Source organism: Osmia lignaria, chromosome 14 (assembly GCF_051020975.1).
Source record: "Osmia lignaria lignaria isolate PbOS001 chromosome 14, iyOsmLign1, whole genome shotgun sequence".
NCBI classification, from domain to species: Eukaryota; Metazoa; Arthropoda; class Insecta; order Hymenoptera; family Megachilidae; genus Osmia; species Osmia lignaria.
The window spans coordinates 6,816,572-6,829,729 of record NC_135045.1 but is presented as its reverse complement, the minus strand read 5'-3'; the positions used below and the strand labels follow the sequence as shown (position 1 = coordinate 6,829,729).

General features: G+C 35.4%; 3 protein-coding genes across 8 annotated transcripts; 2 read left to right on the top strand and 1 right to left on the bottom strand.

Moving 5' to 3' along the window:
* Window positions 1-3: 3 nt before the first annotated feature.
* Window positions 4-6,975, bottom strand: rictor (rapamycin-insensitive companion of Tor). 5 transcript variants are annotated; one of them, XM_076692045.1, is made up of 10 exons: window positions 6,359-6,973; window positions 6,238-6,285; window positions 5,788-5,944; window positions 2,520-5,714; window positions 2,325-2,454; window positions 1,886-2,253; window positions 1,680-1,782; window positions 1,505-1,612; window positions 1,076-1,418; window positions 4-147 (listed from the first exon to the last, which is right to left on the bottom strand). In XM_076692045.1, exons 1-10 carry the CDS (start codon window positions 6,417-6,419, stop codon window positions 140-142), a joined length of 4,521 nt encoding a protein of 1,506 aa, XP_076548160.1. In that variant the 5' UTR covers window positions 6,420-6,973; the 3' UTR covers window positions 4-139. The 5 variants fall into 5 exon arrangements, with proteins under 5 accessions (XP_076548160.1, XP_076548159.1, XP_034182919.2 ...); XM_076692044.1 differs by lacking the exon at window positions 4-147 and adding an exon at window positions 236-888; XM_034327028.2 differs by lacking the exon at window positions 4-147 and having other exon boundaries at window positions 236-1,418; window positions 6,359-6,972.
* A 497-nt stretch (window positions 6,976-7,472) lies between these two features.
* Prosbeta1 (proteasome beta1 subunit) lies at window positions 7,473-8,783 on the top strand. Its single transcript, XM_034327462.2, has 5 exons — window positions 7,473-7,662; window positions 7,822-7,889; window positions 7,972-8,103; window positions 8,197-8,471; window positions 8,552-8,783. Exons 1-5 carry the CDS (start codon window positions 7,567-7,569, stop codon window positions 8,677-8,679), a joined length of 699 nt encoding a protein of 232 aa, XP_034183353.1. The 5' UTR covers window positions 7,473-7,566; the 3' UTR covers window positions 8,680-8,783.
* Window positions 8,784-9,103: 320 nt separating this feature from the next.
* LOC117605760 (sodium-coupled monocarboxylate transporter 1) lies at window positions 9,104-13,145 on the top strand. Of its 2 annotated transcripts, none has more exons than XM_034327457.2 (15): window positions 9,104-9,426; window positions 9,539-9,867; window positions 9,962-10,176; window positions 10,252-10,303; window positions 10,373-10,440; window positions 10,516-10,670; window positions 10,747-10,887; window positions 11,059-11,167; window positions 11,323-11,432; window positions 11,505-11,691; window positions 11,750-11,836; window positions 11,912-12,000; window positions 12,069-12,182; window positions 12,255-12,444; window positions 12,545-13,145. In XM_034327457.2, exons 2-15 carry the CDS (start codon window positions 9,606-9,608, stop codon window positions 12,617-12,619), a joined length of 1,854 nt encoding a protein of 617 aa, XP_034183348.2. In that variant the 5' UTR covers window positions 9,104-9,426; window positions 9,539-9,605; the 3' UTR covers window positions 12,620-13,145. The 2 variants fall into 2 exon arrangements, with proteins under 2 accessions (XP_034183348.2, XP_034183349.2); XM_034327458.2 differs by having other exon boundaries at window positions 9,482-9,867.
* Window positions 13,146-13,158: the final 13 nt, after the last annotated feature.

Here is a 13,158-nt window from a genome sequence, read left to right as displayed (position 1 = left end):
ATTGCATATTGCTGGTGGACATTTCAATTTATGGGTCCATGTAAATACATCCATTGATTTTTCCATAATTACAAGATGTAAATTATATTAACAGTCAAATATACACATTACTATAAAATATAATGACAAACAAACAGCTTTATGAAACTGAAAATATAAAATAAGCAAAACTTTAGATAATACTTTAATATGAGAAAAAAAGAAAGAAAGAGTACAAACCATTTATTATGTAAACTTTAATAGTACTTGACACAAATTTATAACTGTTCTCATTATATTATAAAAATTCAAATTTTAACAAACGTAACTGACGTTCAAACTGTACATCTAACCATCGACGAGGTATAGATTAGATCTATCATCTAATGTGTTTTCGTATCTTGCATCTCGGGGACTCTAGAGCCCCTTTACCATTTTTGTATCACATCCTACTATACCAGCTACCATTGATATTCTACCCCATAATTACAACCCTTTTGATGGTAGGAAGACATTGGTCTGTGGCAATGCTGACATGCGAATATACTTGTCTTTATTTCTTAATAAATGAAGACAAAATATACTTTAATTTACAGCTAAGGGTTCCAGCTAGTGCGCTCTGGTCATGGTTTCAGTCAAAACCCATTTTTTAGGGGCCTAAAAGTACTTGAATCTGCGGCTATATTTTGTTAATTTTTTTCTCTACTTGGAACGCTTGTATTATTAAATATCAACATAATTTCATTGAAACATGGCCATAGCGTACTGTATTGAACCTTCCTCTTTCAAATGAACCTTCTTGCAGCCCAAAATCTTCTTCTACAAGGACGAAATGTGTATTCCCGTAAACCCTTTTTTAAGCCCATTTATGCTGCTGCTAATGTCACCTCGCTGCATTCTATACCTTGTCTGTTGGATGTACATACATATAGTATATAGTATATTATATAAATATACATGAAAAAATTTTTTTCATTTTTTCTGGAATCGATTTGGGCAGTGTAATTTATTTCATACTTCATTACCATTTTAATTCAAAATATTTACAATTTCTTGAAAGTTGAGGACTAATCAAGGCTGATGGCAGTGTTTGTACCTGATACTTTTAACAATCTATCGGAACTCTTTGACAGGCGTAATTTTTCTTCTGGTTTTAAAATTTCGGCAATTATTTTCTCGTCACTTCGCCGTTCTTGTTTACACGAAAATTCTTGTGATTTTTCACTATACTGTTGTGTTACGCAGGTATCAGCTCCTGCCTCCTCGACAAGGGCATCCAATTGTGTTACTTGAATCTCGGAGAATGTAAGTCTTCCATTGATCTTAATTTCCGAAGGCACATGGGAATCGGATTCAAGTGCCGTAGAAATGGGAAATCGCCCTGATTTATCATCATTGTCTTCGTGTACTTTTAGAATATTAGCTGCTTCTACATAAAGCTGTGTTATAATATTAATATTAAAATTTTATCTTGATGATATGTTATAATCCACGCAAGAAAATATCTTTTTTCGTAAGAACTTACTACATCGAATGTAGAATCTAAAAATAATTCTTGTAAAAAACGTCGTGCTGGCATTCTATATGTACCACTACCTAAACGGGCAGCTACATCCGAAAATAAACAAGTGTCCTGCAATAAAAGATGTAATTATAGATGAAGAATATCTTAAATATATTATTTTTATCACAATTAGTACCTGAAATTTATCTGAATGTAATTGCCTTAATCTAAGCAGAGTTTGCCGACTATGTCGGTACCATATAGGATTTGCTAACCGTTGTGCATGTCTAAGTATTTTCCTATTTAAATAAAATAAGTATTGTTAAAATTAGTATAACTTTACATTACTGCAAAACTCAGTGAATCTATTGACAATGCATCATTCTAGTTGAGTAGTTTTACCTCTGTAATTTTATATCTTGCTCTGGAAGCGAATCTCTGCTGATGCTTTTACCATGATAACATACTAAACAAATACGATAATGCTCCGCATCTACATCACATTCTGAACAAGATTCCTCGTCTACTTCCGTCGTTTCTATATCAGACTTGGGTGCATCGTCTGTTATAGTTGGAACCGACAACTGTGGTAGTTCCGGAAAAATAGTTATAAGTCTCTTTGGAAGGGCTATACCCATGTAAAATAAATTATCATTATTATCTTCAGGGGGTGGGGGTGTTGGAGTGAGTACTTGTTCCGCAATCCAACTGCGAGATGAATCAAATTCTGATAAACTTTGCAACGAAAGTCGACCATCTAAACTGTACATCTGAAATAAAATGCAGCAATTTAATTAAATGATTCATAAAACAATAAATAAAGTTTGAAATATTTTTCTACCTCTAAGCTACTATGGGAATAACTGGGTCTTCGATGGCGTTGTAAACTACGAAGCCTTGCATATCCCTCAGCATCTTGTTGACTCAATCTTTGAATACTTGACACAGGACTTGGCGTTTCTCCCCTTTCTCTGTGAAAGCATAGTTTCAAGAAATATTTTTAATTTGTTTGAAGTAACTTTTAAAAGATTCTTACAATAGAGCATAACGCCTAGCTTCGAGATCTGTAGCTGCACTTTCAGATCGATTTCTTGTTCTTCGAGCTACCGGTTCGGGTAATTCTGGTTTGCCATCGCTAAGACTCCGATGATGTCGTTGTATAGGAACAGGACTCGGAGCTGGATACCTACTTGTAGGAGGAAGTACTGGCCAATGATCTCCTCGTCTGTGTCTAACACACGGCCAGTCATAAATTAATAATGCATCCGCGCCTGCACGAGTGGTACCGATAAGACTAAGGGCGTACAAAGACGTTGCTCGCACCGCGTAATACGAACACGTTTCTGCCATGGAAGTAATTAATTCTAAAATTCCTAAATGATTCAATTGTTCTACGCCTGCTGCTGATGTTCCCACATGACCAAGCAACCACAATGCAGATTTCACTCTTAAAATTCTTTTATTTAAACTTGTAGCTTGATCCTCGCGAGATTCAGTCTCTAATCTCCAACTCCTTTCTGGAGTAGTACGTCTGGAGTCATCCAAACTTGTTTTTCGACGAATATCAATTAAAGAATCAACTTTTTGTGTACTATACATATCAATACCCTCCACAGTTTCAGCATCCATTATTGTCTCCAATTTATTTGACTCTATTGTTTCGTCCGTGCCAGATTCTTCCGACATAGGGTAAACATCATCGATTACAGACCGATTGGTTTTGATACACCTTGAGTTTGACTCAGAATCTCTACCACCAACCTCCATTTTAAATCTTTGAATGATTCGGGCAAAACGTTGTATCACATTCCGACGCATTAATAATTGCATGCCTAAGTCATGCTGTGCCAACTGACCTAACAAATGTGGTAAAATAAAAATGTTATGAGGTGTCATAGGAACATTGGTTGTTCTTCTGTGATAGCTTCCAGTTTCATCTCTTTGACGACGAGTCAAAGAATCGTGTATTTCTCCTTCTATTAGACCAACGTATCTTTCCGCGAAACCTCCCGGACTGATCCATTTTTCTAATTCCTCCGCAGGAGACGAAATTGTTGTAAAACCTTGATGGATAGAGTAAAGTCGAATTTTCAATAAATATCCTTTATCACCTAACTCGTTCAACCATTTCTCCCAATCTCGACATTGACTTCCTTGTTGTAACATGGCTTCTAAATACTCTGGTTCTTCACAAGCTTCGTGTAATGCCTCTAAAGCAGTTAGTGCTACAGTTTTATTGGAATCTGATAGCCGATCCGACAGTAATGCTATTGCCCAGCGATAAGCGTCAGCCATTCTGGCTCTGAGTATCAATCTAAGGAACTGTGTTGCATATAGACGCGTACTGTCTAACGCTGCTTCTGTAATAATTTTAGTTAATACTTTTCTATTAGGTCCATCCCTAGAATAATCTAAACTTGAAACTATAAGTTTAACATAGCAGTCATGATTAGTAGCTAAAGCCAAGTCTTGCAACTTTTCTAATAAATTAAATCCTTTTAGAATCACAGTTCCTTTGGCTGAATGACTCAGTTGTCCAAGAAACAGAAAATACTTCTGGCAACAAGTAGTGGACATATGACGAGGCGAGAACAAACACTCGTGAGCTGATTGAGCTGTCCGGATGCTGGAAATTTGTTCGGCAACATCTCCGATCAATTCATTTAATAATTTTGTGCTTTCAGGTTCATGAAGTTCTAGCAAACAATTTAATAAATCACAACCAGCTAATGTTGCTTCCCTTGCTAAACTAGCATTTGTTGCCAATTCCACTCTACTGTATGCATTTGAACATGGTTTGAAATAACGCACAAGCCTTTTCATGAACAACCTGTGGTCAGAATCATGAAGTATTCGCATTGTATCCTCTCGTGAACGTAATATAGATTGTACTACCGGCCAATTCCAAGCATGAGCGTCTTTAAAACTGAGTACTTGAGCATCTTTTAAGAGTGGTGTGGTTGGTGACTCTCTTCGTAACCAATGTCTACTGGATGTTCGTTGACGTCTCGGTAATGTTGGCCTTAACCAAGTGCCTGCTTGTAACAGCTTATCAAGAAATAAACTCGCCGGTGCTGGTCTCCGTCTCATCATCGTATGCATTCGTTCCAAGATTGTAACAGCTGCTAAAGCTTGATGTTTCCCAGCGCTTGCATGTTCCAATAAATTTGGTAGAGGAGGAGTAAGATCACACACTTCGGAAGGTAGAAGAGAATGTGCAAGATGTAATAATGCACCTAAAAGGACAGCTGCGCGTACGGAAATAAACGTATCGGTAGAAACGATAGTTTCTGCCAGAGCACGATGTAAACCACATTCCAGTAAAGCATAAACCAATAATGCCAAATGTATCTCTGTAATATTTGGGCAGCGTGACGATAAAGACGGTAAAATATATTTTCCTTCAGCTGCAACGAAACCTTCTGACAATTTCCATGAATCACGTGCTCTACTAGGATCTACCGCTGCAAGAGCAACATCAGGCTCATCCGTCCACGTAGGTAAAGGTAAGTTTAACAATTCGTAAAGTAATTCTAATACAGCACCTCTTACTTCAAGTTGTTCAACATACAGTATATCTGCTATAGCTTTTAAGCCTGAATTATCATCAGGACGACAAAAATGTAAAACTCCTGAATAAGATCTCAGTATACTTAATAATGCTAATTTACTTGCTGCAAATCTTTCTTTTTCTTCTTTTGTTCTATCTATACTCAATGAATGAAGCTCACAATAAGGAGCTGCAAAACATAAAAGGGAAACGCTATTCCTAGTTTCAGGAGTATTTAATAATTTTAGTAAAACTCCCACAACAGATTCAATTATAGTAGGGCTTTGTCCAGTCATGGCAGCTCTTGCAAGAGCACCAATTCCTCCACAACTGATCAATAAATTTGAATTTAAAATACCTAACTCGCAAAGAGTTGCCAAGAATGCTCTAAATGCTCCATCTTTTTCTTCAATTCCACCATTTGTTAAGCTTACTAGAGACCTTGCTAAAATAGGACTAAAATATTTTGGTGCCAATACTAAAATTCTTCTAACAAGCCTAAGCGCTTGCATTCTTTCCATTTCATTTCTTAAATTAACATCCATACTGCGAGCCACAAAGTATGGATACTGTAATTTGTTAATTGCAATAACATCCTGTTCCTTTTTCAGCATATATCTTACAGCTCGTAAAGCAGCAGCACGAACTTGTGTTGCTTCATGGACAAGACCAACCCGCAAGCTATAAAATAATTATAGAATAATATATGATGCTAATCAAGCATTACTTGGGTTAAATATTCTTAAATGCTTACCAGCAAAATATGTCATTGATACTATATCCATATTCTGGCGAATCATTTTCACTAATTAACTTAACAATGGCATTAAGATATGCTAATTTTTTAATGCTTGGAACATTGTGACGCTGACAGAGATTTGTTAAAACTTCTTTCACATTTTCTTTCAATCCTGTAAATAAAACTTACTTGTAGACAACTATATATCATATATGTAGACAAAACATTGCTTACTGTTGTACTCAATACCTTATAAACACTGACATTACAAGACATCTTTATACTTTTTATCAAAGAAATTTAATTTATTTTTAAAGTTCTCAATTCTTATATTATATATCGTTACATTGCAAACACATATATTAAGGGTTGATTGCACATGCAATCATAAACGGATACAAAGAAGTCACGTTATCAAAGTGTTATTGGGTACAAAAGTTACAGATTACAGGTTAAGTTACTAACCTCTTGACAGATCGAGTTGCACGCAGCTGTCTTCACTGTCTTGACGGCCTATAAAAAAACGCATAAATAGAAAACGATATAGTTTCGAAATAAAGAAATTGACAGCCAATGTTCAACGTACTTCGATGAGACCTGCTCGTCCGAAGGCTCCTACCCCAAATCATCCAACTAGAAATTGCCATTTCTTTACCGGCTGCTACCCACGATCACAATCAACACTTTTCGTCCGATTGTTAATATGAGTCTTTTGCGTGGTACATGTCATTCTTACTGTTAACCCAAAGCTCGAAGCAGTATAAATGCACTACTGATAAATCAAGTGTAACACGAGTCAAGTGTTATACAGTGTTATATGAGAACGTTGCACTCGATATACCGCACTCTCCGGGAAATTTGTTGGTACCTGAGGAAGTTGCGAAAGTCACGGTAGACATGCAATCAACGAGTGAATGTACTTTCTGCATTTAATTTTTCGTCAAATCTTGATAAAGTAATTCCATATTACTTTGCTCCTATAAATAATACATTCAATCCATATAAATTTTATACTGTTTGCTTAACTCCTCAAATTGTAGAATAAGGACTTCTCCTTTGTATAAAATAAGCAAAATATACTGTATAACATGCTTAACTTGTCTATAGACTAGTAATTGGTGTTCACAAGATAGAAATTCTGATGCAACAATAATTTATATTTTACGCCGCTTTACATGATTACTTCGCCAAACTTAAAACTCAATGTATTTGATGACGTTGTAATATTTTTACTAATGTTAATATACTTTTTAAACAACAATAATTATGTTTAAGAGAAGGATCTGTTCAATTTTTATTCAAATGTTTATGATATGACCCTAAAATGATGTCGCAGAAAATTCATTGTGATGCGAATAATGAATGAAATTTTCTTCTTTTTTTTTTAAATAAAAGCTAATTATAATATTTATCTACAATTTTACTATAATTATTCATTATTTATGGTTTAGCGATTTTATTTTAGTTCAGAAACAAATAATGTCATCGTTTTGCTCTTTGTATACCGCAGTTCACCAGAGTCCATTACTGCGAAAAGACCAGTTTTCGTTCTTCGCGCTTCTCCAGTGCGCATCTTTGCCCTGATTGGCGATACTTCCAAACGAAGTGGAAAGCGATTAGCAGAGAGCTCGCTGCGTTCCCCCACCATCTTCCAACCTGCGCGTCGCAGTTATGGACTCTGGTGAACTGCGGTATAGATGGAAACACTGTAGCCTGTAGCGCAAAATTAGTTTTCAATATTCAAGTGTTTTGTGTTATTCAGGTAGAAGAAAGATTTCTTAAAATTTTGAAATAATGGCTCATATGGTGGATAATTTAATTCAACCTAATATAGGTTCAGTTACTGATAATTTAGTTCCTGATTGGCTTCATTCTGAACAAAGTACAGGAGTAAGTTTCATTAGAATTTAATATTAAGATGCTTTAAGGTTAGAATGACAATGCAAACTTAAATATCCTTAACAAAAATTGAAAATAATCCTTCCCAAAGTATACAAATTTTTATTCTATGTTTCTCTTATAAAGCTTTTTTAATTATTTTATTAATAGACATCAATTATGGCCTGTGAATTTGATGGAGGAGTTGTAATTGGAGCAGATTCTAGAGCAACAACAGGGTATGATATATTACTTAAAATTAAACAATAAACATATCTTTTCAATCACTTAATAATGGCTGTACGATTAATTATATTTCAGGGCTTATATTTCCAATCGCTTTGCTGATAAATTAACAAAAATCACAGATTATATCTATTGCTGTCGTTCAGGTTCTGCAGCAGATACCCAAGCTATTTCCGATATAGTTGCATATCATTTAAGCCTCCACAAGTAAGTATCTTGCCCATAAAGGTACACAATTGATGCTGCTATAAAGTACAAAGAAAATAAATTACTAAAGATGACTTTATTTTATTCTTGTAGAATGGAGCTGGGCATGGAACCATTAGTAGAAACAGCAGCAAATGTATTTCGTGAATTGTGTTATAACTACAGAGATTCCTTAATGGCAGGTATCTTAGTGGCAGGTTGGGATAGCCGTAAAGGAGGTCAAGTTTATAGCATTCCTCTGGGTGGTATGTGCGTAAGACAATCAATTTCCATTGGAGGATCTGGTTCAACTTATGTATATGGTTACATGGATTCACAATACAAGCCAAATATGTCAAGGGATGAATGTGTAAAATTAGTTGAAAATAGTAAGTATTTATCAGTATTTGGCTTGTTTGATATTGTTATCTAATAACTTGATAATTATATTACTTCCTTAATTTTACAGCCTTGGCATTGGCAATGTCTCGTGACGGTAGCAGCGGCGGTGTTATTCGAATTGGTGTTATCACAGAAAAGGGCATTGAAAGAAAAGTCATTTTGGGCAATGAATTGCCACATTTCTATGAAGGATAAACGTTAATTTATTTAAATGAGATACTTTGTAAATGAGAGATTTGATCGTCTATTTAAAAAAATCTTGTATAATTTGCAATTTGTTTCTTAATTAAATCAAAATGGAATATAATTATATGTCTACTTTTTTATAATTTATCCTAGATCCCAGAATTAATAGTTACTACATATATATATAATTTAAACACGAAATTATTATCACCTTTAATATTCGATACCATATATTAATAAATAATTGGCATTCAAAAATGATCCAGGAACTTGGTTGAAACGCGATCGTCAATGTGATCAAACACATCTATACAACTACTATCATATTTAGGTCGTATTATCCACTTACGATTCACTCCGACATATACCCGGTCGTTTTAACTCATACTTAATGTCCATTGTCGGTTTAATGAGAAAATTGTCACAATGGCACAATTGTGATGTGTGCATTCGTATCGGGCCGCTCCGAGCTTTTGACTCTTTTCAGATGAACTATCACAGTAACTGCGGTCGGTCTTCCGTGGTATCATTACAATCTTCTACCTTATGTATTACATCTATTTTCGTACTATATATTCCAATAAGTTCAGTGCAAATAACAACTATTTTTCTCAAGTGTTGCATCGTGCGTGTGTAAAAAAACTTTGCAAGTCTTATTCGTTGGTTGCAAATATACCTGAAAACAACAAAAACTGTTACTCTTGATAAACTAATTTTATTATAATAGACAAACAAAACTCGAATATAAAAATCACGGTAAGCATTATTTATTATACCTTAGGCTTAAAAATTTTGCTATCATTTCCAATAGTTTTTTCATTACTTTCTATGGGTACCGAGTCTCAATTTGTATATTAATTGCAAAAAGAACTTATCTCGTGATTCGAAACGCCCGACGGCGTTGAAACGTCCGCAAAATTCCATTTTGCAACAAGATGACCGCGGATGATACCATGGAGGACCGTCAGCCAAATTGGTCCCAGGACATGCCAACGGTCCAGGAAGTCGGCAACATGATGCGAAATTTTGGTATATGGGATTACACGGTGTTTGTGATCATGTTAATTGTCTGTGGTTTCGTCGGTATTTACTTTGGTTTCGTTAAAAAATCATCGGGAGTGGATGAATACCTCGTGGGTGGTAGGAACATGAAGACCTTCCCTGTCAGCTTGAGCCTCATAGCCAGCTTTATATCCGGTAGGATTTTATAATGACTATTTGTTGGTAGTATTTTTATTGAAGTTATATATCATTTTTCATTATTTCCCCCTGTAAATAATTATGATAATAGGTATTTCATTATTGGGTATACCAACGGAAGTTTACGTACACGGTACCAGCTACCTGTGCATCGGTTTTGCAGCTATGATCGCTTGTTTTGTAATGTCTGGAATATATTTACCTGTATTTCATGACCTCAAGCTCACAAGCACTTATGAGTACCTCGAAAGACGATTTGATAAAAAGATTCGTACCCTTGGCTCGGTGCTATTCTCAATCGGCATCGTGAGTTAATTAGTCAGATTCAGTTCCATTTGATTCATTCAAATATTTTATAAAACGATTCCATTATATTTCTAGATGACATGGTTACCTATTGTTATCTATGTACCAGCTTTAGCTTTTAATCAAGGTAAAATAATATAAGATAATTGCCAATAAAATCTTTCATAAATTGAATAAAAACGTAATGAATTTGTAGTTACCGGGGTTAACGTGCACGTAGTCACTCCGTTCGTGTGCATCGTATGCATTTTTTACACTTGCGTGGTAAGAAACAATTTATAAATAAAGAAGACAATTACCTCCACGAAAGCTCGAATTAACTTGGCCTCTATTAATCAGGGTGGTTTGCGTGCAGTAGTATGGACCGACTTCATTCAAATCTTTATTATGATTGGTTCCATGCTGTTGATTATTATCAAAGGAACACAGGATGTAGGTGGATTCTCGTTAGTGATAAGAAGAAACATGGAATCTGAAAGGCTTGAATTACCCGCGTGAGCATTATAATCTAATCAATTGTTTAAATGGACTACAGTAATATGTAGTAATTGATTGATATTTTTATAACAGGACAGATTGGAGTCCTCTTACAAGACACACCATTTGGTCCTTAGTGATAGGTGGTATGGTCCACTGGTTGCAGATATCTGCTATCAATCAAAATATGATACAACGATATCTTGCATTACCCACCTTACGATCAGCTAGAAGGTATATTAACTTCATTTAGTAACGCAACTAAGGGGTCAATAAAATGGGAACAAAAATTTTTGACTCCTCTATATCACAATTATGATTGCGCCACTGACTCCATTATTCAGGATATAAAGATCGTCGAATAGATAATCGAGTAACATCATTGCATGCAATTGTTCGTTTCAGAGCGCTCTGGACTTTCATGATTGGAGTCTTACTTTTAGTTGGAATATGCGGATATGCGGGAATGTTAATATATGCTTGGTACCATGTGTGCGATCCACTTACGACAAAGGTAATGATTAGACTTCCCTGATAGCCCAATTTCATAATGTATCACGAACGGGAAGTAATAGAACGATTTCATATTCATCACGCACTGGTTTTACATTTTGCAAAGAATTATTCACGTTTTTACAATGGTGTCATTTTAAATTGTTTTTAATACAGTTGGCCGGTGCGAAGGATCAGCTGTTACCATTACTTGTTATGAATATATTAAGAGGATACCCAGGTCTTCCTGGTCTTTTTGTTGCTGGAGTGTTTAGCGCAGCATTGAGGTGATTTCCTTTCAATTGAGCGTATTAAAATTGAGGAAGTAAGATGAAAACTTGTCTATGTTCATATTTCAGTTCGTTGTCCACTGGTTTGAATTCTATGGCTGCGGTGGTGTTAGAGGATTTCATTAAACCCTTTAAAAAAACACCCTTCACCCCTAAAACCGCGGACATCTTACTGAAATTCACGGTCGTTGTTCTTGGGGTAATTTGTGTGGCACTCGTGTTTGTCGTGGAGAAAACAGGATCTCACGTGTTGCAGGTACGATATAATTCAAGGAAATTTTAGGTTTGAAATTGAAGATAAAAATGTGTTTCAGTTATCCACGAACTTGTCGTCTATTACCAGTGGACCATCCCTCGGTATCTTCAGCATGGGCATTCTGTTGCCTTGGATAAATGCCAAGGTACCTTGAAACATAATACTGTCAACTAATGATATTTTGTGAAAATGATAACAATAGATGGTGTATAAAATTCAGGGCGCTCTGATAGGTGGTCTTGCTGGCCTGGGTTTCATGGGATGGATTAGCCTTTCAGCCGAAGCTGCGATTGCCAGTGGAAGAATAAAGTGAGAATAATTCGAAGGTCTTAATTCGGGAAACGTCCTTTAATTAATAATACACGATGTTTTAATAGATTCGACGAGAAACCAGTTACCACGGAAGGATGTTACTACTCGTTTCCTCAGGTAGAGAATTTAATGTTGCTCGAACCTCCGGATAACATTTTGGACAGCGATGATTTTCTCCCGTAAGCATACACCTATATTTGTTAAACAAAATTAATTTATATACTTATAATATATTTTATACTTTTTTATAGAGAACCTTTAGCATTATACCGTCTCAGTTATTTATGGTACACAGTCACTGGTGCATTAGTAACGATGAGTGTTGGTCTTGCTGTAAGTCTTGTCTCGTCGGAGAACGTTGAGAAATTAGATCCAATGTTACTGGCCCCTTTTATAAGAAAATTATTGAAGAAATCTCCTAAAGATTCACGACAAATTGAGGCGAGTTATGATTAATAATTTCAATTGTGCTTTTAATAATGTGATTTAGTAAATGATGATTGAATTTTGTTAAATCAATTGATATTGATGGATTCTTCAGGTTGGAAACTTAGAACTTGGCGCTGAAGCACGTAGAACTGGCGAGGAAAACGTGGTCGAAACCGTGTTACATTAGTATGACCTTGACTGATGATTGATGTTAATCAAATCAGAGGTCAACAAACTGAACGGATAAAGTGTTCGGTTGACAAGCTGAAATATTAAATTAAGAGGGTTGAGCTTAAAATAAGTTAGATCAATCAAGAAAATAAAGTACAAAATGACTGGAGCTGGAGTTTGGGTGAGCTGGAATACAGAGTGTTCCATGCATTTGGGCCAACTTACATTAGTCTAAAATGGTAGAAGACAGAGAAACATTTCATTAGACAAAATTAAATTTTTTATCACAATTACATGGGACACCCTGTGTACGTTGTGAGCCAGGAGAGGAAGAACTTACTTCTGATAACTTAGCAGGAATATAAAGCGTTGGAAATCGTTGAAAAATATCAATACAGTTTTTTTCTTTTTACACTTACCCACAGATATAGTGTATTTCATATGTATGTTTCAACATTAAATGGGAATGTACAAAGACAATATATGCGTTAGTGTTCTAATGTTATGTTAGCAATACTTTCAGTGAAACTATATAATGTTCGATGTAAATGATGT